At 35.6% G+C, this 25,789-nt stretch overlaps 1 protein-coding gene across 1 annotated transcript in view; it reads right to left on the bottom strand.

Moving 5' to 3' along the window:
- The window catches only part of LOC128861788 (SCY1-like protein 2), a 157,082-nt gene that overhangs the window by 126,077 nt on the left and 5,216 nt on the right, over positions 1 to 25,789 (bottom strand). The window contains exons 4-5 of the mRNA XM_054100167.1: positions 17,837 to 17,992; positions 7,939 to 8,059 (exon numbers count right to left, since the gene is read on the bottom strand). Coding sequence (XP_053956142.1) covers positions 7,939 to 8,059; positions 17,837 to 17,992 — 277 coding nt within the window. The remainder of the gene's footprint in view (positions 1 to 7,938; positions 8,060 to 17,836; positions 17,993 to 25,789) is intronic.

The following is a 25,789-nucleotide window of genomic DNA, read 5'->3' on the forward strand; positions in this document are numbered from 1 at the left end:
TATTGATATTCCTTTGGCCATGGATGTAACACACAATAATACGCAGAAAGTGGTAGTTTTGTGGCGTTCGAATTTATTGCCCATTTTTCGCTCAGCTATGTCATATCATCGATTCAGAATTTTGACACGACATATTCGTTTTGATAACAGTCGAACCCGTGAATTTCGCCAAAGAACCGATAAAGCTGCGCCCATTCGTGATATGTGGAATATCTTGAATGAAAACCTCAAAGATAATTATGACCCGCATTAAAATATTACTATCTATGAGCAACTATTTCCATATCGAAGCCGAACAAAATTCACGCAATATATTCCGTCAAAACCGGCGAAATACGGTGTAAAAATCTGGTAGGCAAGGAAAGTTGTATTGTGGCCGAACAGAAGGAGGAGAGCTTGAAGTTGATCAAGGGGAAAATGTGATGTTATAATTATCCAACCGATATGTAAACAGCGGTCGTACAATAATAGCCGATAAGTTTTTCGTCACATTGAATGGAGCTAAGCATCTCGCTGCTATAGGACTCCCAATAGTTGGCACCATGCGATCCAACAAACGTTGTCTTCCATCAGATATGGAAAAGACAATTCTAGACCAGTGCTTTCGCCATTATTTGGTTTTTATGAAAACCTTGTTTCAATCAGCAGCTATGTGCCAAAGAAGAACAAAGCGGTCAATTTACTTTCCACGGTTCATTATACTAAAGAGTGTGAAGGCGATGTAAAAAAACCATCGGCTATTTTATATTATAATGCACATAAAGCTGGTGTCGATTGTATGGATCAAATGGTCACACATTTCACATCAAAACGGTCAACAAGTCGATGCACCTTTGTTTTCTTTTGCAACGTGTTGGATGGCATGGCATTGGCAGCGTTTTGTATTTGCAAGGAAGTCGATGGGCTTAGAAAATAGAAAAAGTGATGCAGGCGCAATTTTTTGACGGCTTTATAGAATATATTAGTCGTTGCAAACATCGAAAATCGTATGAATAATCAAAGCATTATTTTTCAGTTTACTACTCGTTTGGCTATGGAATCATTTTTCAACAAACAAATAAATATCGTAGCAGAAAAAAGGGTTTTCTTTACAAACCGAAATATTTACAGCGAATATTTTTTCTTCTGTAGGCAGCTCAATGCATGCCAAAACTAATAAGAAAGGTAAGAAATTTTAAATATATACCTACGATCGAGCTCATAGAGCTGCTCAAGAGAACGTTAGACAAATTCTCTGTGACTATTATTTCCCAAAAATGACCAAACTGGCAAACGAAGTGGTTGCGAATTGTAAAATCTGCAGTAAAGCAAAATATGATAGGCATCCACGAAAACAGGAACATGGCGTAACACCACCCCTATCCTATGCTGGAGAAATATTGAACGTTGACATATTTTCAACATACAAGAAGTACTTTCTTACTTGTCTCGATAAGTTCTCAAAATTTGCGGTGGTACAGCCAATACCATCTCGAACAATTTCAGACATAAAATACCCTATTTTTCAGTTAATGAATATATTTCCAGGGGCAAAGACTATATATTGTGACAATGAGGCATCGCTTAATTCCGAAACGATAAGGTCTCTGTTAAAAAATCAGTTTAATGTTAATATTGTGAATGCACCTCCGCTTCACAGTACCTCAAATGGTCAGGTCGAGCGTTTCCACAGCACACTTATAGAGATTGCGAGATGCCTGAAATTGGAAAAAAAATTTTGATGAAACAATCGAACTTATATTATTGGCCACATTCGAATATAATCGAACTATTCATTCTGTGACCAGAAAGAAACCCACTGACATAATTCACGCCAAACCCCAGGATATGCGAAATGAAATAATGGACAAAATAGAGAAAGCCCAACAAACTCTGCTGGAGAGGAATAACCCTTCCAGACAAAATAGAGTGTTTGACGTGGGGGAGCGTGTATTGGTAAAAACCAATAAAAGGTTAGGGAATAAGTTAACACCTCTCTACGTAGAAGAAAAGGTGACTGACTTGGGGACCACAGTCTTAATTAAAAGGAGGGTGGTCCACAAGGACAACATAAAATAATTTTAATTTTTATTAGGGTAACCAAGATAGATTAACTCTCATATTTTTCAGGATTCTTTCGGTGATACTTCTAATTGGGTCAGCAACAGCAAAACTGACTGACTACTCGCACTCTAGTTACATACCGATTCAGGACGGGATTGTAACTCTTTGGCAGAACGTTGACTTTCTTAAACACACAACAAATCTCAGGACATATATGGAAATAGACAAAGAAACTAAGGAACTAACGAAACATTTCCCTGCATCTCCCGTGAGGATGTTGCTGGACTCGGACATCGAACATATAAAAACACTTTTGGAAACATTAAACATTCACCACAGACAGCCACGAAGCATAAACATTTTAGGGACAGCTTTGAAAGTTATAGCAGGAACACCAGACTTCGACGATTTTGAAAATTTAAAATTTCGACAACAAGAGCTAATTAATTCAGAAAATAGGCAAATAGAAATAAACACAGCAGTGCAAGAAAAGATAAATGAGCTAACAGATACAGTGAACCTAATAACAAACAATGTAAAAACTAAGCAGATTGACACAAGTTATTTATACGAAACATTGCTCGCTAGAAATAGAGTTTTAATTTCCGAAATTGAAATCTTGATTTCAGCGATTGCCCTTGCAAGATTTGAGAAATTCAATATGGCGGATACAAAATGGCGGACCTATATTATTTTTTGAAAAATTTTTTGGAAACTTACCAAATTTGACATTAGGGGGTTTTTGGGGTCGCTGATTACGAACCTTGAGTCAGATTTGAGAAATTCAATATGGCGGATACAAAATGGCGAACATATTTTTTGAAAACTTGTTGGATACTCACCAAGTTTGATCTTAGGGAGTTTTTGGTATCCAATAAGTTTTCAAAAAATATGTCCGCCATTTTGTATCCGCCATTTTGAATTTCTCAAATCTGACCCAAAATTCGTAATCAGCGACCCTAAAAACTCCCTAATATCAAACTTGGTGAGTATCCAACAATTTTTCAAAAAATATGTCCGCCATTTTGTATCCGCCATATTGAATTTCTCAAATCTGACCTCAGATTCGTAATCAGCAACCCCAAAAACCTTATAGTATCATGTCCCATCTTTATACATTATGTACTTTGTTGAAAAATGAATTTTTTCCTGAAAATAGACGATTTTTTCAATTTGTTTATCTGTAATTGTTTATAAATTCACGCAAAACAATTTTCTTAGTTTCAGTTACATTCTTTGATATATGGATTATCATATAAATAAATTTTCTCGGTCCCATTTTCATAAATATCAAATCTGTAGAGAAAAGTTGAGAAAAAAGAAGGTGGGAACCTGGCTTCCCACCATGCTCGTAAGGGTTAACAAAGCGCGCCAGTCGTTTCTTTCTCTTGCTAACCGGCGCCAGTTGGACACACCAAGTGAAGCCAAGTCCTTCTCCACCTGATCTTTCCAACGCAGAGGAGGCCTTCCTCTTCCTCTGCTACCACCAGCTGGTACCGCATCGAATACTTTCAAAGCCGGAGCGTTTGTATCCATTCGGACGACATGACCCAGCCAACGAAGCCGCTGGATCTTTATTCGCTGCGCTATGTCTATGTCGCCGTAAAGCTCATACAGCTCATCGTTCCATCGCCTGCGATATTCGCCGTTGCCAACGTGCAAAGGTCCAAAAATCTTACGCAGAATCTTTCTCTCGAACACTCCAAGCGTCGCTTCATCGGATGTTGTCATCGTCCACGCTTCTGCGCCATACGTTAGGACGGGCATGATGAGAGTCTTGTAGAGTGTTAGTTTTGTTCGTCGGGAGAGGACTTTACTGCTCAGCTGTCTACTTAGTCCAAAGTAGCACTTGTTGGCAAGAGAGATTCTACGTTGGATTTCAAGGCTGACATTGTTATCGGTGTTAATGCTGGTTCCTAAATAAACGAAGTCTTTTACAACCTCGAAATTATAACTGTCTACAGTGACGTGAGTGCCGATACGCGAGTGCGCCGACTGTTTGTTTGAAGACAGGAGGTACTTCGTTTTGTCCTCGTTCACCACCAAAGACATACAGTTAGTAACATAAATAAGTATACAGGAGCCTGATTTACGGAATTGTTTGACGCTAACGCTTTCCTTAATATGTGATCCAAATAGTTTACACATGGTAATTGTGTACTGGGATAAGCTTTCATATGCGCCTTAATTTAGCTGTAAATTTTAGATACCGTTATCTACGCTTTGCTTTGTCTTTGATGCTAGCCAAATTTATGTCACAAAAGTTAGTATACAGCAAACGATTGTTCAATTAGCATAAAATTTATTTTTACGTATTGATTAAAAAGGTTAAAGCTATTAAAAGGAAATAATTAAAGTGAGTATAAAAATTTAGGGAAGTACGTTTTGTATTAATTTTTGCGACATTTTTAGTAATGGCACCAAAACGAAAAGAGCTTTCTGATTATTTAAATAAACTGATTATAAAATATCACAAGGAACATAAATCATTGCGAGAAATCGGTCGTTTGATAGATAGGAGTTTTGCTACTAATAAAGAGCGTTGTGGGCGTCTGCCGCTCTTAAGTCCCAGAGAAAAAAGCTTAGTCGTACGGAAAATCGGCACACTCCCCAAAATAAGTGCCTCCAAATTGAAATCTGAAGTTAAAAATGAGACTGGAAAACAATTTAGCATCCAAACTATTCGTCGGGTTTTGCATAGTGCTGGTTATAATGCGCGCAATGTTAGGAAAAAGCCCTTCTTGAGTAGTGTCAATCGGAGTAAGCGAATTTCATTCGCAAAAGATCATGAAAAATATGACCAAACGTTTTGGAACCAAGTCATATTTTCTGTTGAGTGTAAGTTCAGTATCTGTGGATCTGATGGCCGTGAAAAAGTTTGGAGAAAAGTTAACGCGGAATTGAATCCAAACAATATGACCGGCACTGTGAAGCATGGAGGGGCTCTGTGATGGTTTGGGGATGTTTGGCTGCGAACGGGGTTGGAAACTTGGTATTTATGGAAAATATTATGAACCGATATGGTTATTTAAATATTTTGAAAAACATTTTAAAAGAAAGCGCTACGAAATTGGGCCTTGGAGGAACGTATATCTTCCAGCAGGATAATGACCCCAAGCACACATCCAACATTGAACGAGAGTGGCTGTTACAATATAAAATGTGCGAAAACACAACCACAGTCCCCGGATACCAACCCAATCGAACATTTATAGGAATATTTAAAGAGGCAAATACGTAAACATCCGATTAGAAATAAGGAACAACTGAAAAACTTCCTTCAAGAGGAATGGAATAAAATACCACCAGCTGTAACTGAAAACTTGGTGAAATCAATGCCATCACGACTTAAAGCGATTGTAAAGTCCAATGGTTATCCTACCAAATACTAGGATTTGATTTTAATTTTGTTTTTGATTTCACAAATTAATAATATTATGAACTGCATACTTACTTTTGAGACATGAATTTTTATAAAGTTTGTATAATTTTGTTGCTTTTTAAATTTTGTCATTATTTGGATTAAATATGACTTTTGTATTTCATTCATGTAAATAAAATACAATTTTGTTATAACTTAGGTTGTTTGAAGGAATCGATTGGGGGAAAATTGAAAACGTGTCCGGTGTATACTTACTTCTGTTACTAACTGTACATATGTATATTGCGTTGTCAATTAATTCTTTGCAAAATGCAAACACAACTTGAAGTAAAATTGAAGCTAGCTAACGGTACTTTTATTTTGAACGCAAATAAACGCGTGTTATAATTGTACGTTTCTGGCACACATTTAGTATGGTATGGAAGATTTGATTCAGTTAGTTTATTTTAATTATTATGAGGGGAAGTCGGCTAAAGAGTTGGCGGAAATGTTTTTAATTAAGCTTAGAACTATTTACAATATTATTTAACGCGCAAAAGAAACCAGGCTTAAATTAAAGCGCTCAGGAAGCAGACCACCAAAGCTCTCTAGACGCGATCATTCAAAAATTAAAAAAATGATTGCGGAAAACCAGTAAGTCACGAGACTGTCCAGAAAGTTTTAAGACTGCATAAATATTCTTCGCAAATAGCCAGAAAAAAGCCATTAATGTCTGCAGTTAATATAGAAAAACGGCCTTCACACTAAATATTAAAATCACAGACTAATATTTTCCTAACAAAAGTCATATAATATTTGAAGATGTAAACAATTAATTGACAATGCAGAATTAACTATTTTATGGGCTTTTATGTTTTTTTTACTATGATGTTTTGAGTTTTATTGCCATATAAATGCGTTAAACATAATTGTTACAAAAATACTGTGTATTCAAAATTTCGAAAATGTAATTTCAGTTGGTAAAATAAAGTTATTAAAATGTATTTAAGAAGTTTTTATCATGTTACAAACAATTAATATACATACTGTATGTATATGTCTTTATCCATCTCGATTTCTGGATGATGTTATACAATCGCTATATGGAAAAAATTTTATTACCCTTTAGTACAAGTGCACGCGGGTATACAAAAAACATTCTCATATACATACATATGTATATGAATTTTAAGCAAATATGTTACATATCTGCATGTGCCAACTATTGTCAACTGTTTATAGAAAAAGCAAACGGATAACCGTTTCCAAAACCTAAAATTGTTATTATATTTATTACGGTAAGCTAAGCTTTAACTCATCAATCAGATGGCTTTCCATGTAGCATGAATTGACTGAAGCCAGAGAAGTGTGATTATTTGCGCTTTCGATTTTCCCACACAAAGAGAATATATGTCTCGTTTTAGCTAGAGACAGAAATTGATACATGTCATAATAAATCTATATATACCAGGTATATACCTATGAAATGAGACTTTCAGCCATTAGTCCATAGATGTCGCTAGGAGTATTTTTTAAGCCTTCCCAAATTTCTTGGTTTTTTCGTCTGTCATCTGTCAACAATATTCAGTTCATTGTTTGTTACGTTTCATACAACATTTTTGTCGCTCTTAAAAATGTCGAATTTCGTGCCTTCAAACTACGATATGCGGACATCGTTGATTTTCTGTTATCAATTGAAGAAAAACGCTTCTCAAGCTCATCAAATGCTTATAAATAGAAGCTTATGGTGGACATAGTCTAAGTAGAGCACAGTACTTCAGGTGGTTTGAAAAATTCCGAAGTGGTGATTTTAGCGTGGAGAACGAGGACCATGGCCCGAAAAAGTTTGAGGACGCCGAATTGCAAGCATTGTTGGATGAAGATGATGGTCAAACGCAAGAAATGATGGCAGAACAGTTGGGAGTGACCCAAAAAACCTTTTCCAAACGTTTGGAAGACATGGGCATGATTTTAAAGGTCGGAAGATGGGTGCCGCACGAACCGACAATGTGACAATGCACCGCCACATCGAACAAGAGCGACCCGGGAATTGGTGGAGACGTACGATTGGGAACCGCTGGTGCATGCGGCTTACTCGCCAGACTTGGAGCCTTCCGATTATCATTTGTTTGCATCGATGGGCCACGCACTTTCTGAGCAGCGCCTCAATTCTTACGAAGAAGCCAAAAAATGGCTCGATGATTGGTTTGCCGCCAAAGACGGCTAATTTTTTTGGCGCGGCATCCACAAATTGCCTGAGAGATGGGAAAAATGTGTCCTAGCGATGGCTATTATTTTGAAGATTAAATTTGTAACAATGTTTTGTTAATAAACCTTTGAAAATGAAAAAGTCTCATTTCATAGGTATACACCTGGTATATACATACATATATATATACATATATATGTATATTAAAATATTACCAGGTACAAGTTAGAATAAAATTATTATCAAATTATATTTTTTAAACTGTGCTGATAAGCGAGAGTATATAAAAACAATAAAATAATACATTTTAAATAAAAGCGCTCACCAATAAATTCTAAGCCAGCCAGCTTCCAAGTGCCTCGTTTGGTAACTAATATTGATGATGGGCACACATTCCGATGAATAACATGGCCCGAATAGTGTAAATAGGATAAAGCTTCCACTAGCTGCGTGTATGAGAAAATTAAAAAATTACAGAAAATTATATGAATATGTACTTGTATTATACATGGATATGTAAATAAGTATGTATGTGTATACAAATATACAAAAACTTTTAACCTTTGTGATTATGTTACGTAGAAAATGTAATACGACTATATGTATCTTTGCTTGGAAATGCATTTGAAATGTTGGTTTGCTACAGAGATATGGTTGCAGCTAAATATTTAGTTCTTTAACTACATGTAACAAGAAATTAGTTGAGCTATACAGGGTGGTTTTTTTGAAGTTTAGCTGTCGACTTGGCAACACGTAGAAAATAAATAAGGTCGAGCGACTGGTTTCTACGCTAATAAGAAGCACGATGAAAAAACGCTGCATTTGTTACTGAATATGCCTCCGACGAATCTTTATACAAGTAAGGATTGATTGCAATAAAAAGAATTGGCCTATCGTTACAAAAGCCATAGCGCAGTCCTAACCGAATTCATCGACCCATCTATAGAAAACGATTAGTACCTCTCAGCACTCCCTACAAAGCCCAAGTTCACGATCCAATCGCCAACTTACGTTGATATATATTCGGTGAATCTAGATATATTTTTGCTTTTGCGCTTGCCTGATTACTGTAGCGCCTTTCATCTCAAACGCCAAATCATTGCTTTAGTAAGATTTTTAATCCATACAAAGAAATCTACATTTTAATAAACAATCAAATATCTATACAATCCGTTGAAAAAATGTAGCTAATTTCAAAGGTGGATGTGAAATAAAAGTATGGCTGAGATATTTCGTGAACAGGCAAAGTTTTTAAAACGGTAGTTTATTATTATTGTCGGGCCACAGTGCACTGCTTCAAATGTTGTTGCCAGCATTATACTGTGCACAGTTTCGTTAATGGGGCTAAATTCGCGTTATTCTATGGGGCTAAATGCGCGTTATTCTATGCGGCCGCCGTAGCCGAAAGATTTGGTGTGTGACTACCATGCGGAAGTGTGTGGGTTCGAATCTCTCTTCATTAGGTCTTTTCCACACATATGATTGCCCATATAACCTAAATATGTTAAACTTGCTTTCATCTTCAAATAAAACGTAATTCCAGCACTCGAAATTCTTAACCCCATGACGCTTTGCAAATTTTATTCACTTGAGTCGGTTAATCTCGTTGATGAACGGTTTTTTTGTGCAACTCTTCCATTATAATTATTCTTTTGCAACACTATACGTATATGTATACGTATACGGCGGTTGCAGTTAATATTATGCTGAAAACAATGAACGACGTACGCAGTCCCTTACCGAGCACAAAACTGAGCACAACTCATCCCGTAGAGAACAGCTGTTTTTAGTTGGTTACATACATACAAACTATATTTACAAAATACATCGGTGACAAAATGGATAAAGAAGACATCGAAATTTGCGACTTATTTCTTAATTTATTTCAACTATATATTTTATATAAAAAATGCAAGGACCAAAAAAAGTGCAGAAGGTATAAAGTTCGGCCATTAAATAGGAATTGGGGCACAAGTGGTTATCAAATCCAAGTGTTCCGCCGAATGGAAACATTGGAACCTGATGAAATGTTTTCACACACAAGGATGTCCCCGCCTGTGTATGAGCTGCTTTTAAAATTAGTGAGCAGTTCCTTGAGGAAGCCAAAACAGCGGATTGGTCCTAAGGAAAGACTATCTTTAGTTTTGCTGTATGCATATTGAGAAAGCGAGGCATTAAGTCGATTAATATTTATTTCATATTGATTGTTTAAATATTTGTCACAAGGTGTATTTGTGCGGAGCATTGCATGGAGTTATAAGTTAGGTGCAACGACTGTGCGCGAAATAATACAGGAAACTTGTGAAGTTATCTGGCGGCTACTTTCTTCAGTTTACGTTAGCGGACCTACAGAATTCCAGTACAAGGATATTGCAAAGGATTTTTTTGATATGTGGAACATTCCAAATTGTTCGCCAAGTCAAGTTCGATGTACTACAACTACAAAAAATTCTTTAGCATCGTTCTGATGGCCGTTTGTGATGCCAAGTATACTTCCACTGCAGTCAGCATCGGGAGTTGTGGTAGTCAGAGTGACGAAAGTAATAAAATTTAAATGTACAGTAGAAGCCCGATAAGTGCAATACCGATAACTGCAATTTCGCGGAAAGTACAATTCGATTTTGAGTCCATAGAAAACTCGAAAGGAGCAATAAAAAATTGCAATTTTCGGGCGCAAAAAAATTCTTGTTCGAAGAAATTTTTTACTTAATACGGCAATGTATTTGCGTTCATCACGCGCGAAGACACAGCTTTATAGTTATGCACAGTTATGGTTCTCGGAGTTATTGCGACCAAAAACACTGTTCTCACGCTTTGTGATTTTTGATTTTTACAAATGACTGTAAAATTGTAGCGCTGATATCATAAAATATGGCATCGAATCGTTTGTGACATTCAACACGCGTTAGTTTCAAGCTGGTTCTTGAGAGTAAAACCATCGTTCGGAGTTTGAATCATTTTTTTTTTTGCTTTCATCAAATAAAATCATGGGAAAAGTGAAAAAGAATCTACATTTTCTTACATTGAAAGAAAGAGATGAGATTCTCCAAAAAATTGAAAAAGGCGTTAAACAACGAGATCTTGCATTCGAATACAAAGTTGATTGCGCAACGATTTGCCGAATAAAAAAACAATCCCGTTCATTAAAAGAAAATGCATACAATTCATTTTCACTTGGAAATAAACGGAAAACTTTGCGGTTTGGCAATCATCCAGAGCTCGAGAAGCGTTTGTACCAGTTTTTCATGAATCAGCGGCGACGAAATGCTCCTGTTTCTAGCTTGATTTTGAAAAGCAAAGCATTAAAAATATTTGATGAAATAAAAAAGGGTGGAGAACAATTCAATGCAAGTGCTGGATGGTTTTCGCGATTCAAGAAACGCTTCGGACTTCGCTATTTGACTGTGACTGGTGAATCATTATCTTGTGATTGAGCCATTTAAGGAAAAATTGACGGCGAAAATCGCTGAAAAAGGATATGTAACATCACAAATATATAATGCTGATGAAGCGGGCCTCTTTTGGAAACTTTTGCCACATAAAACCTACGTTTCGAAAGATGAAAAGAGTGCTCCAGGCAACAAAGTTTCAAAAGATCGAATCAGTGTTCTTTTGTGTGCAAATGGTGATGGCAGCCACAAAATAAAACCATTAACGATCGGCAAATCTATGAATCCGCGTTGTTTTAAAAATTTTCGTCTACCGGTGAATTATGCTAGCAACAAGACTGCTTGGATGACACGGGATATTTTCAAAAAGTGGTTCTTTGATAATTTTGTCGAAGAAGTGAAAAAATTCGCCAAAGAAAATGATGTTCCACCCAAAGCATTACTCTTGCTGGATCAAGCCCCATCTCATTCGCCCGAAGAAGAATTAGTTTGTGGTGAGATCGAAGTGATGTATTTTCCGGCCAATTGCACAGCGATTTTACAGCCAATGGATCAAGGTGTTATTAACTTGACAAAAATTCAATACAAAACATTGCTAATGGAAACCATTTTGACACCATCGTTGGCGATGCTGCATTCCCATTGAGAACAAACTTGATGCGTCCATATCCTGGTTCTTACATACCAAGAACCAAGCGGATTTTTAATTATCGCCTGTCAAGAGCGCGTAGAGTAATAGAGAACAGCTTTGGAATATTAACGGCGCGATGGAGAATTCTTCGCACGACGATTGAATATGACACTAAAAATTGCGAAAAAGTAGTGCTAGCATGCATTGTGTTACACAATTTTATAATTTTAAACGATCACAATCGTTGGTATTGCCCTGAAAATTATGTTGATCGACAAGAACCAGGCAACATCGTTCATTGTGGGGAATGGTGACGAGAAATAAATAATGAATCTTCATTGCCACGTATGTGGACTACAATTCGGAGAGCCCCAACAAATGCATTTAATATCCGCGATAGGCTTGCTGATTATTTCATAAATGAAGGAGCTTTACCATACCAAGATTACTTTTCCATTGGCGGACCCTACATATAAAAATGAAACACATGTGAAGTGAAACAAATATATATATAATGAATTATTTTGTTATTTATGTTTATTTATTTATGAATTTTTTGATATGCAATTTATATACATAAATATATTTACAAATATAAATTCCAACTTTAAATTTATGCAGTTAAAAATATTTGGAAATATTTTCATTCTTCAGTTATTTCTTTTATTATTGCAAAATTCAGGTGCAATATATACATACATATTTAAAAAATCACAGTATTCAGGTATACGCATATGTACAAAATTTACATATTTACAAAATTACAGTATTCATATTCCAAATTCAGTCTTTTCTTACTAACTACCAATACTTCTTTTAAAAATAAATATCTTATAAAATTCAAAATTCAAAGATTCTTAAAACTAAACTTAAAAAAATTCATTAAAAGATAAAAATATAAAAAAAAATTCAACGAATTTTAAAACTAAATTTAAAAAAATTCAAACGAAGATAAAAAACTACGAACCCTCATTCCGGCTCCTGCTCTATTTTAAATGTTACCTCCAGTATTCTCTGCATGGCCCGGACTTGCTTAGCTGCATTTATTTTAGCAACCATTGAGCCAATCATATTACCAAATGAGTCCGCTGAGTTGTTTGTTTTGTTTTCTTTTTCAATGCATCTCTTTTTCAAGAGATCGATTGCTTCCAAAATGCCATTTTCAATCTCAGCACTTCTGTCGCGTTTTTTTCCGCTAGGTTGCTGTGACTGGGGTGGAGCAAGTGACGGAGCTGACGCTTGAGTTACTGATTTTGGTGGCAATGGTGAATCAACATCATCAAAACACTCTTCTGGTGGCACTATTGGTGGCAACGGCGAGGGCGTAGAAATTGCAATTGAAGACCTAAGCGAATCTACTTCTGGGCACACATTTTGTGAGGACTTAATTCTTTAAGAAAACATTATTAGCTATCACTTTATAAAAATATTCCAACTATAAATACGGTCGAGGAATAACATGCGGCCTTAAAAATGTCATGCTTTCAAGTAAATACTACGGCTTCTGGTATTCTGCTCCACTGCCTGATGGTGCTTCTGATTTCCTGGCTTCTCTGCCATACCGATCGCGGAGAGTTAACCATCTGCGTCTGCATAGCTCACCTTTAAAATAACTTTGTTATGAAATTTGAAATACTAATACTCGTAAATATAGCTCCACTCACCACTTGTGCGCAGCTCCTTTTCGATTTGTTCCCATATTTCCTTCCCTGGAACTTTTATAGTAATCCTTTATCGTATAATTCTTTATTGTCTTATACTAGCGATACAAGATGCTCGACGTTCAACGCCATTTCCGTGTTTAATATGTTTGTAAACAAATTTGAGAAAATAAACGCATATACATCTGCTTGTATTGACACAATGTTGCTATTAACATTTTTGCTTACACAGTTTTTCACACATCCGCGTTATCAGTTACAATTTTTCATTGTTTAATAAACCAAAGCCAAAAACCAACAAATGCAAATAGTTCATTTATCTATAATTAACATCATTCAACACTGTTTTCAAGTTATTTTAATAAAAATTATAATTTTTCTAAGTTTATTTTGTAAGTGATTTCGAAATGCACTGCTTGGCAACACTGTGTGGTGAGAGAGCAATCAGCTGACAGGGTTCTACGGGATTTTTCAAAAATCGTGAAATATAATCTACGATACTACGATACGGAAGGAAGGAATTTTTCATTTACATGGGGTTCTCATTAGTTTGATCGTAACAGCTGACAGGGGACTGCGTTTACGTCTGTCACTGTTTTCAGCATTAAGGTGTTGGGCGACTTCTGTTGCGAGCTTAGCAGCGCTCGCTTTGAATTTTTTTTAATTCACTATCCACCGTTCATCTGCATCCGAAAACAGTTTTGGTCGTCCCGATTTCTTCTTATTTTCTACGGATTTTGTTTCTTTGAAACGATTTATCACGTTGTATACAAGCGAATTTCTGCGATTTCCCGAACGGTTTTACCCTTTTCATGATGACTAATAATTAAATTTCTGACTTCAGTTGAGCTTTGCCCACACTGTGTACCCATTTTTCTAATTTGGACTTTTATTCAACAAAACACGACCTACCTGCCTTGCACTGTTCTACCGAGAGAAAATTAATTGTGGGACTCACCGGTTTAAAGTATCAACTAATCGCAATAATACCAGATGTTCGACTTCTTTTTTGACACCAATTTTGAGAATGCTGCATGATAAATTTTGTATAGATTTGTGAATTATTATTACTATTTTTTTAAATTCTATTTGAATACCCAATAGAAAAATATAAAAATAAAAATATTTAACTTGCATTTCTTACAAAAGTTTTGAATTTGGAGCTGCATGCTATGTATGTCCGAGTTCTTTATTAAGTCACTGTATAAATATATTTGTTCTGAATAAGTAAAAAATCCATCAAAGGGAAAATTATTCAGCGAAACGAGGAGACAAGAACAAAATTAAACGCTATTTGGAACGCTACTCCAAGATGCAATAATAGCAGGAAGAGACTTTTTTTGCCTGTTTTTGGATGTTCACGATGAGTGGCCACCAAAAAATTGGTCGATGATGTGTGGCACATTTAATGCAACAATTATTTTGGCGCAAACGAAATTCCCGTGAAGAATAATTTCCCTTCAGAGGATGGTGTTTACGTGATTAAACCATAAATAATTGAAGGTTTGAAAAATAAAAATCGGAGTGAGAGCTGAAATTATGCCTAAACTTCTTAAAATATTTCACAAAACGATCGGCTTTTCTAAACGTGGATATAGGGGATATTTGTAATCACTTATCCTTCATAAACTGTAGACCCTTTACTGCATATGCCAATAAACACATAATGAATTCACATTCAAACTAACGCAAATCTGTTGGTAACTTTGTAAAGATGTTCCAGAATTTATTTTCCTCCTTTATGGTCAAAATTGCGTGCTCAGCTATGACTAATTAAGTAAACTAATATATAGACAATTACCAACTTCAAATATTACCTACATTTCTAATTTCATACACTCATATATGTGCATACTTACAGTCACTCACACTTTATTTGATACAGATACGATTTGTTTGTAAAGTGTTTTATATCTCATAATATGTTGTGAAAATGAAAGAACAGAGTATGACATCTTATTTTTTGATTTTTTTATTTCATTTCTCAATATAAAATAAAAAAAGGTGTACACTCTTTTCTTTATAATGCACAAAACAACAACAACAGAGGATTCACGCCGAAGCTTAAATTTGTATTCTTAGTATGCGAGAGTTTGCAGAGTGAGTTTGTCATAAAGCAATATTAAATTTTATGTACGCCTGTTAGAGATGGGATCGCGAACTTCGGTAGATAATCATGAGTTAGTTTTGAAGCATTTCAAAAAATGAATGCCGCATCGTAAAATAGCTGAAATTGTACATTTAAGTTCGTCAACAGTTCAGCATATTATTGAACGTTTTATGGGTGAAAATCATAATAAATAAGGAGCGACAGGTCCGAAATAAAACTTTCACAGAGAAATAGTGTCAATGGTTAGTGCGCCAAGTGAAGAAAAATCCAGCAAAAAGCGCTCCAAAGTTAGCTGGGATGGCCAACAAGGATTTAGGTAAAACTTGCCATTCGGAAACTATTCGAAAAGTAGTGAGGGAAGCAAATTTAAATGGTAATGAAAGCCCGTAATAAACCTCTCGTAATAAGATCTAAATCTAAATAAGACTCCAGCATTTTGGAGAACCGTACTTGTGATAAAAATAAACTTATTTGGACCAGATAGTAGGCATTTTATATAACGCGAGGCCAAAACGGAGCACACAATTTCCGAGCTACTATAAAACACGACGGTGGCAACGTTACAAGCATGCCTTCAAATGGAGTTGGAACTTTGATCTTTATCGAAGAGGCAATGAACAAATATGTTTATTTAAGACTTCTGCAAGATAATTTGGTTCAAAGCGCTAGAAAATTACAAATTGAAAATGATTTTCACTTTTAGCAATATAACGACCTTCACCACAAGTCACAAGTCCAGCCTTGTTGATACTCCTGCACATTCGTCGGATTTGAACGCCATCGAAAATTTGTGTTCGGATTTGAAGACAAATACATATAAAATAATATGATATCCATAACAAATCTTATCTTAAAAAGGCGATACTTGAAGAGTGGAACCAAATTAGTCCAGAAACCGCAAACAAATTGGTTGACTCCATGCCACGTAGACTTCAAGCTGTAATTGATAATAAAAGATACCCAAAAAAGTACTAAATATCTTAAAATTATGAAAATTAGAAATAAATAGTTGCTCGTTTTTAACTAATATATAACTCATTTAAGCTGTGACGTGAATTCTCTCGATTTGTTTTTATTTTTATTTTTTTTTCAACGCAATGAAATGAGCGAACACTTTTCATATTCTGTGTTGAAAAATGAAATAAAACAAATTAAATAAAATATCTTCATACTCTGTTTTTCCTTTTTCAATGAAATATAGAAACCTTGACAAGCAAATCGTATCTGTGTCAAATAAGGTGTGAGTGACTGTATATCGTACAAACCAATCCATAAATTACGTGAGATATTTAAGGGGGGAGGGGGTCGAGTCAAATCTCATCTAATCTTACGTTGGAGAGAGGGGGCGGTCTCGGCAAATATCACGCAATTTTTTTTCTGATTGAAACAAAAAAAATTTATACTGTTTTGGTCCATTATCCAGATTGTACATGCTTAAGATTTAATCTTAAGCGTAATCGTAGTATGATTAAGATCATTCACTAATTCGTTCGAAAGAAAATAATTTCATTCCTACTTCGACGTTATATGTACATTACTACTGTCAAACCACCATATTTGTTTTATACCAAATAGCTCAATTTAATCTGAATTTACGGTACAGCGTAGCCCGTCGGTTGTTTTCGCGCCACTATGAGCCGAACGCCCTATCACTCAGGTTGACGTTTGACAATTCCGGACTTTAAAGAACATGACGGAAAATCATTTGCTCCATTTCTAATACGCGTACCGATTCAACCGCTGAATGCCTTCATCAGCACGCCTATTGATCTCTATTGCCCAAGTATACGTGATGATTTAGAGAAAATATGCTGCAGTACATGCGGTATTTACTTCGCATCTATCACAAGAGCTGCAGAGCACAGGCGAGCAGCTCACATTGCACCAGCTAAGCAAGTGCGTATGTACCGCAATGTGCGACCCTCACGAACTGTCGAAAGACGAGCTAAAGAGTTACTGTGCGCAAGCGTCAACGGCTTAGAGTGGATAGATCAGAACGAAGTTGAAGGAGCAGATGATTTTACTGAAAATCATATGGACATGTTGGTCCCAATAGTCTCTCTTGAAACCGCGCATGATTCTCCATGGACTGAATTAGAGTAGATATTCTTTTTTTAATCGCAGTAGTTACGATTTAAGTCTTCTACGAGTATTGTTAAATTTTTATTTCATTTTTAACTCTCAGCAATATTGATTACTAGTCTTAACTAGTGGTAAATAAAAGCACGAAGCATTTTTTTTCTTTTTACAATAACAATCTAACGCGTTTACATAAGAAACCCACATTTTGAAAAATCTCACGTGAGATTGGCGGATGGGGAGGGGGTTGAATAAAATCTCACGACATCTCATCAGGGGGAGGGAGGTACAGAAAATTGAAAAAAACACCTCACGTAATTTATGGACGCCCCCTTATAACCGTACATACTCACCTGCAGAAAACCATATTTGATTTCGATATCTAAAAAATTATACTCCTTCGCATGAGCTGGCCGTTGTGGAATTGCCGTAGTTTGCTGTTGATAGCTCTGTGCGCCGGTGCCTGATGCATTCGATGCCATGGCAATGTGTTCATAAGTTTTTGATTCCTGGAAATATAGCAGAATGACAAATACAATCGATTAACGGAAAGTCAAACAGAATTGCAAAGTTCCAAAATGTCGACATACTTATCATATATTAGAAAATATATTTACATAAGTAAGATTTCTAATTGTTTATTCCGTAAATAGTCACTGCAAGCCATTATGCGCTTTAAGTAAAGGAATTTAAATGTACTACATTTGCCACTGAATTGTAGCTGTGACGCGCTTTCAGCGATGCTCTAACGTATTCAGCTAATACTGCATGTTTTCAAACAACTGTGGCTGTTTATGTACTTACATATATAGGAGTATAAGCAACTTTAGTTTAGTCTTAACCATGTATTTAAATACACAAAATTCCATTGCATAGTTGTTGTATCTAATCGCGTTTACTCACTTTCAGAACGCGGTCAATCCTTGCTAATCTAACAAAAAATGTTATAGGGTCCGGCACTCGAAGTGTAACCAATTAAAAAGGCCATAAATTTAGTTTGGAAAATTATTTTTATTGAATTCAAAGTAAAAAATGTGTGAAACTACATAATACAAAATTAAGAATCAATGTACTTTTGCTCGATATGACCACCTTTTGCCTTGACTATGATCTTGAGACGGTCCAGAAACGAATCGCAAGCTGCCCGAATGTGACTTGCAGCTATTTTGGCCCACTCGCGCACATTGGCTTTTTTCAACGCCTCGAGACTGTTGAATCTTTTAATTCGGACCTTGCTCTCAAAAATGGTCGGATTCGCGTCTGGTGAATTTGAGAGCCATTGTGCGGGCGTTACCACGAACAATTGCTGGATGTGATGCCCGTGCATCAGCTGCGCGAGCGGTCTGAAGTTGGTTACACTTCGAGTGCCAGACCCTGTATGTATCACTGTTACTCACTTGACAACTCGGGATAAAGAAATGTTATAAGACAATTTCAAGCACTGCCAGACTTTTAGCAATGCAGAGGCGGGACTACTCATTAATTGCTATAAAAAATATATTTTCCACAAAAAATACTAAAATATTTTAAATGGTCGACTTAAGCCGCATGCTAAATGCATTTTTTATAGCTACCAGGCCTTCACGGTTTTCAAGAAGTAAGTTCAACCATTGACCAAATTTTCGTACTAAGGCGGATATTGGAAAAGTCTCGTGAATTCGACGTATCATCTTTTCATAGATTTCAAAGCAGCTTACAGCGGCATAATTCGAAACCAGATCTTGTCAGAGAAGGCTGAGCCCGGTATTCCCGATAATCGACTATGCGCAATGTAAGGAAAGGCGTAAGAGTTCAAGGCGATGAGTCATGGGAGTTCGCCACCATGAACGGACTCCCGCAAGAGTATGGTTTCTCATGTCTACTCCTTAATATTGTCCTTGAAAAGGTTATCAGAGATTCAGGCGTAAACACAAAGGGAACTATTTCATTTAAATCGGTTCAGTTGCTGGCTTACGAGGACGACATTAGCAGTATTACATCCTCACTGGCTAGCGCTTTTTTCAACTTCGTCGGACTCTGTCAGACATAATGTGGGTCAAATACTCACCGTCGGTGGTTATGGTTTCGAAATAAAAAATGAATTTAAGTAGCTAGGAGTAACCATTAATCACGACAATAAACCTTCTGCAGGAATTAATCATAGAATCCTTATGGCACGCCGCTGCTATTTCTCTTTGTGCAATCATCAAAAGAGCCGCCTTCTATAGATTAAAGATTTCACTGTTCCGCACAGTTACTATTCCCACCTTGCTATACGGTAGTGAAACCTAGTCACTCAGAGTTGCGGATAAACAGAAGCTATTGACCTTTGAGAGGAGAGTTCTATGAAAAGTCTTTGGCGCGATATGTGATAAAGGCGAATGTTGGAAGCGCTGCAATCATGAATTCGAAAAATCGTACATACAGCGGTTTGCAATAACATCTATTTATTATGATCAACTGACTGGGATGGACAGGTCACATATTACGGCGAAGACTAGACCAGGATTATTAAGCCAACAATTATGATGATGATGCTATCATCTTTACTGGGAATCTTTCATGTACAGGATTTGGTGAGTTCCTATTTACCGAAATGTTAAATAGTTCCACTATAATTACTTCCTGAAGCGTTACCATATAGTCTAGGCAATATTAACCCTCTAGTACCCAAATTTTATTTTTGAATGAAAAAAATTGCTTTGGGTGGGGATTATGCTAAATTATAGGTTCTTTATCAAGAAAGTGAAATTTTGTTTCTTGATCCGATTATATAGGGATCAAACCTTACCCCGTCTGCAGGCGGCTTTGGGAAAGAACGCCAAAAAAAATCTAAATGAAAAACTTGCAAATTCAGTGTATTAATATACGTACTTTTATTGAACAAAACAGAAAGTTTTTAACAGAAATCCATACAAAACAAACAGTCAGTCTTATTTCAAATAGTTTTAGAAAAATTTCTACAAAAGAAAGGCATGCTTTTGAGCATAAATAAGCAATTGGTGCAAATTATTTATGGTGAAAATTGTGAAAGCAAAAAAACGAAATGTGGAAAAGCTCCAGGGTCAGACAAGATTCCATATGAGTTTTTTAAAAATGCCGATGACCGGTTTCTTGTTGAGTTGGCAAACGTTTTTAATAGGCTATATAATATGGGCCAAGTATCTGAATGTTTCGAAACAAGTCTGATATATCCGCTCTTTAAAAAAGGCGATAGGAAATCTCCCTCCAATTATAGAGGTATCTCATTCATGAATTGTGTTGCAAAGACAATGATGGGCATTTTAAATGAGCGACTCACAAGCTGGGTAGAAAATAAAAATATTATAACAGAATTTCAAGCAGGTTTCAGAAAGCGACATTCAACTGTAGATAACATATATAACTTAGCAGCAATAGTCCATATTAAGTTTAGGGAGAAGAAAAAAGTGTACGCGTTTTTTGTGGACTTTAAAGCTGCTTTTGATACTGTCCCTAGACAACTATTGCTATACAAGCTTCATGAAATAGGAATCTCCACCAAAATGGCAAACTTTATTGAAAGTTATTACAGAAATACATGTTCGATAGTAAAAGTAGGAGATGAAATGAGTGAAAAATTCAAAATATCGTCAGGAGTAAAGCAAGGGTGCCTGCTTTCACCTTTGCTCTTTGCTCTTTACTTGAATGACCTGCACGACTGCTTGGAGGGGGGACTCTTTATAGATGAGTTAAATATCCGTTTGCTATTATATGCTGACGATATCGTCATATTGGCAGTTGAGGTTAGTGCTCTTCAAAAAATGATAAGCAACTTAGAAAAATGCTGCGATAAGTGGAATATGCAAGTAAACTTATCTAAGTCAGCTATAATGATTTTTCGGAGAGGCGGTAGAATAGCAGAAAAAGAAAAGTGGTTTTTTAACGGCGAAGTTATACCAATAACGAAGGAATATAATTACTTGGTTGTAAAGCTAACATCAAAACTCAGTTTCAAGCAACATATAGAAAATAGAAATGTTCTAGCGAAAAACAGCATAAATGCAACTTGGTGCACATTTCTTAGTAAAAATAAAATTATGTTGTCGGCAAAATGGAAACTGTTTTTAGCGGTGACTAGAGCAATCCAGAGTTATGCTGCTCAGGTATGGGGAAACTCGTTGTTTGAAGAAGTAGACAAAATTCAACTTTATTTTTAAAAAAGGGTACTTCATCTCCCGAGTAATACGCCATCTTATTGCATTCTCTTGGAGACAAATGTTCCAAGTTTTCATTTGTATACACTGCAGCTTCACTTAAAATATATATTCAAAACGTTATTTGAATATGATGATAATAGATTGCCTCATATACTATCAAAAAAGATTTTAGAAAAACAGATATTTTGGGTTGAAGAAATTAGTAATCTAGCACAAAAGTTAAATATAACATGTAACTGGGGCACTTCAAATAAAAGAGAGTGGAATAGAAATATAATTTCAATAATAGAAAATCTTCATGATTCGAATATTCGAACTTTATGGGAAAGGGCACACCAAAGCACCCGATTATATAAGGAATTAGACCATAACAACGCCAGAAGCTATTTAAACGATAATACTGGAGTCTATAAAATTATGTGGATTATGAAAACCAGATGTGATTTAATATACTTGGGAAGCCAAAGGGATTTAAATTCCACTTTATGTAACTTAAATGAATTAGAAGACATCACACATTTCTTAGGAAAATGCCCGATACTTAAAAGAATTCGTCAAAGATTTTTTGGAAAATATAGTTTAAACCGAGATGAAATCATAGACATTTTAAATGGAGTTGGCCCTTCTGGATATAATAACTTTTTTAAGTTCATCACTGGTGCTATAGAATATAGAAAATTAATTTTAAGCGAATTCAATACATAGTACCATAGTAACATATGTATGTAAAATGTAAGATTTTGTTTTTTTTTTTCTTTTTTCTTCCGACAAACGACCTAGTGGCACTGTCGTACGTTCTAATGTTAATGATTAAAAATGAAATGTAATGTGTATTTTAAAAAAGTCGAACAATAAATAATAATAATAATAATATAATAAAAAAATTAATAATAATAACATTAAAACAACAGGTATTATTAACAAACTTGGTAGGAGAGAGCAAGATGTGGAACGTTGCCGTTCGTTTGCTTTGTTTGCTTTGTCGTTCGTTCCGCGCTTTCGCTTGCAGTTCATTCAAGGTAACGGCAATGAGCAAGGTAACGACAAATGAGCAAGGTAACGACAAATGAGCAAGGTAACGACACATTTTTTCGTGCGTGCAGCCGGCTAAATCGAATTATAAGACGTTATCACGTCAAAAGTTTTGGAAATATTCGGTGCAAATTCAATCATAAAATATTTTAGGGATGAGGAAAGCGTCACAATAGGCCCATTTTTATAACTTCGCTTAGTATTAGTTTGTGCTTTCGCATTCTTATAAAACTAAAACCAGTTTGTAAGTCTAAAAAATCTTAAAGTCTATTGGATTCACATAGAACTTAGGTCTGCTAGGCAATCAAAGAAGTACATCGCTGATATCGATGAGTAATTTAATTACCGCCTAACTATCGAGGTGGATAGCAATAATGTTTGCAGCGTGAGAGAAAGGATCATCAGCTATGTTGTTATGTCGTTTCTGCAAATACTGCTTGAAAAGTATCTCATTGGTCTGTCAGCCGAAAGCTAAGGTTAAGTTAATCTAATATTAAACCGTTGGTATAAATAAGTCTAGAGTTAGGCTACAGTTATAAAACTAAAAAATCTTTCTATTCGTTTTGGATAGAGTTACTGCAAAGGAGGCGTTTTCGAAGGAAGGTGTTTTTGAATATCTCAGATTCTTGAAATGCTGTTCTCACTATTTAGAGGAAGAATTCGTAATTTGGAGAGTAATTCTCAAAGTCACTAAATGTATTATCTATTAAATTTGAAATAAATAAATAATTATTGGAGTCAGCAACCCATTTTCAAACAACATTCGCATGTACTTATACAAAGGCAAGTCTGAAAGACCTCCACTCACCATCATCATGATTTTCATTGTTGTTAAAAAATGCATTAAGATTTACTAAAACTACTGTTTGTTAGTGATTTTAAATTGATTACGTGTTTTTGGCCATTAGCAAAAGTCGCTTTTTACGAAAAATTTTAAAATCGAAAAAAAAACCCTCCAAGGTTATCTCAGGAATCATCTCCTTTAACAAATTTACTTAAATTTTTTTCCTTTAGCTGATTCTCTCGCTACATGCAATTTTATTGACCTCTGGAAAGTTGCAATTATTACTCTGACCTGCACATCTGGTAGCAAGAATGAACTTCTTTCTAAAGCTAATATAATCTAATAAAATTCAGCAGCATCAAAAGGGGATTGTCTGCGCGCGTTCTATGGTTACCAACCTGGCTAAATTTACATGATTTGATAATCAATGAGACGTTGTGTACACGGAGCGATTCTAAATTTGTCTTCTATGCAGATGATTTGAAATTTTTTAGCAGACTTACATACTCCTCGGATATTGCGTTATCACAAAGTGATTTAAATAATTTATTCGAAGCAAATTGTTGCTTAATATCAAAACTGTTTTCACATGACTTTCGCTATAGTTCGAAATCCGATTGCTTATACTTATAACATTTCTAGTGCCCGTCTTTTCGTTGCAAATGAATGTCTAGGTGGGTGTAGTTTTTGACTCAGCGTTTTGCTTTGTTAGTCAGATTATTTTTATTATTTTTAAGACCTATTCCAGTTTGCGCTTTCTTCCACGTTATTCTTATACCAGAAAAACACCTTATTGTTATATTGAAGTTAATGGATAAGTACGCCTCAGTATTTGGAATCCAATTCATACTGTTTATTTGTAAAGAATCGAAAGAGTTCAACTTCGCTTTGTCCGGTTTGTTCCGCAATCCTTTCATTTTAACGAGGCATGTCGGTTTTATAGGTCGTGGTGAATGTTAATAAATTCAAAATCACTTTCTTTTCCAGGTACAATACACTCATTGATGTTTATATATGACATTGTCTGGGGTATCATTGATTGTCCAGGTCTACTGGGGCAGATAAGCTTGAATATTCGCCAAAAGGTTAGCGTTTTCAATCTCCGTTGCACGTTAAAATTTCTTAAACAAATTATTTAAATTATGTAGCCATTATTAGATATCTTAATTCCCTTCCTAGATCTATATTTTTATCTAAGTTGAAATCAAATCCAAGTCTTGTCTTTAAGTATTAGCTTTAAGTCATTTCGCACCTCTAGTCTGTAACGTTTTATAATACCTAAATGCAATAATTCTGTTGCGAGTTATGTGGAATACCACAAAACACTTTTTTCCGAGGTGCCTCCGGAAATTCAATGTCATTCACTCGATGTCCAATACTTTTCAATAAAAATTTGTTGACGGCTTGCGGTAATCAAAGCTGCTCCCGACTGCTAGCACTCCATATTTAAATAATTAAAAAATTAAATGGGTATTTGGCCGAGCTCCTCCTCCTATTTGTGATGTGTGTCTTGTTGTTGTTCCAGAAATGGAGGGCTTTACAGTTTTAAGGCGACTCGGCAAATGGTTTTTTGTGAGGAGCTTTTTCATGGAAGAAATTCACTCGGAGGCTTGACATTCCCTGAAAGGCGACCGCTATTAGAAAAAAATCTTTCTATCAAAACTTCTTCGAGCAGGAATATTCGAATCTGTGTTGTAGCCGCGCACCAACCCATTCGGCTATGGCAGACATCAATAATATACTCGTATAAGTGCACTGGCAACAAGCCTCGAAAACCGGAGTACTCCATTGACTATAAAATATGAATTCTATCAATTTGAAGTTTTAGATCCGCAATTTTTCCTATGGCTGCCATTTCTTTATCATATCTCAAGAAAAAATCATAGAGAAGGGGGAAAGAATAAGATATACACAGATATACAGTAGAATTGCGATAATTTGCTCATCGTTAATTTGAAAATCTCAATAGATTGAGACAATCTGTTGGTGCTTTGAAAAAATCTTAATTCGCATTTTTGACAATGCCAGTTTTGCCCCACTTATAAAATATGCAATTCGCAATGCAAAGCAACTTTCTGTTGGTATGATGAAAACTTGGAAGATGTTTTAGCGGAAAACTATAAAAATAATGTCCTAGATGACGACAGTGAAGAGGACTTTATTACATACAAATATGCGAAATCCCCCATTAAAAAAACACTTTTTCATTTTTCGAATTACAACGTTTATAGAACCGTTTTTAATTTCTCTTGTTTTGGAAAACTTTCTGTACCAAAATATGCGAAACGAGCAATTGCAAAATAGCCCTTTTTAAAACGTAATGTTTGAAAATA

This window comes from Anastrepha ludens, chromosome 4 (genome assembly GCF_028408465.1).
Source record: "Anastrepha ludens isolate Willacy chromosome 4, idAnaLude1.1, whole genome shotgun sequence".
Taxonomy (NCBI): domain Eukaryota; kingdom Metazoa; phylum Arthropoda; class Insecta; order Diptera; family Tephritidae; genus Anastrepha; species Anastrepha ludens.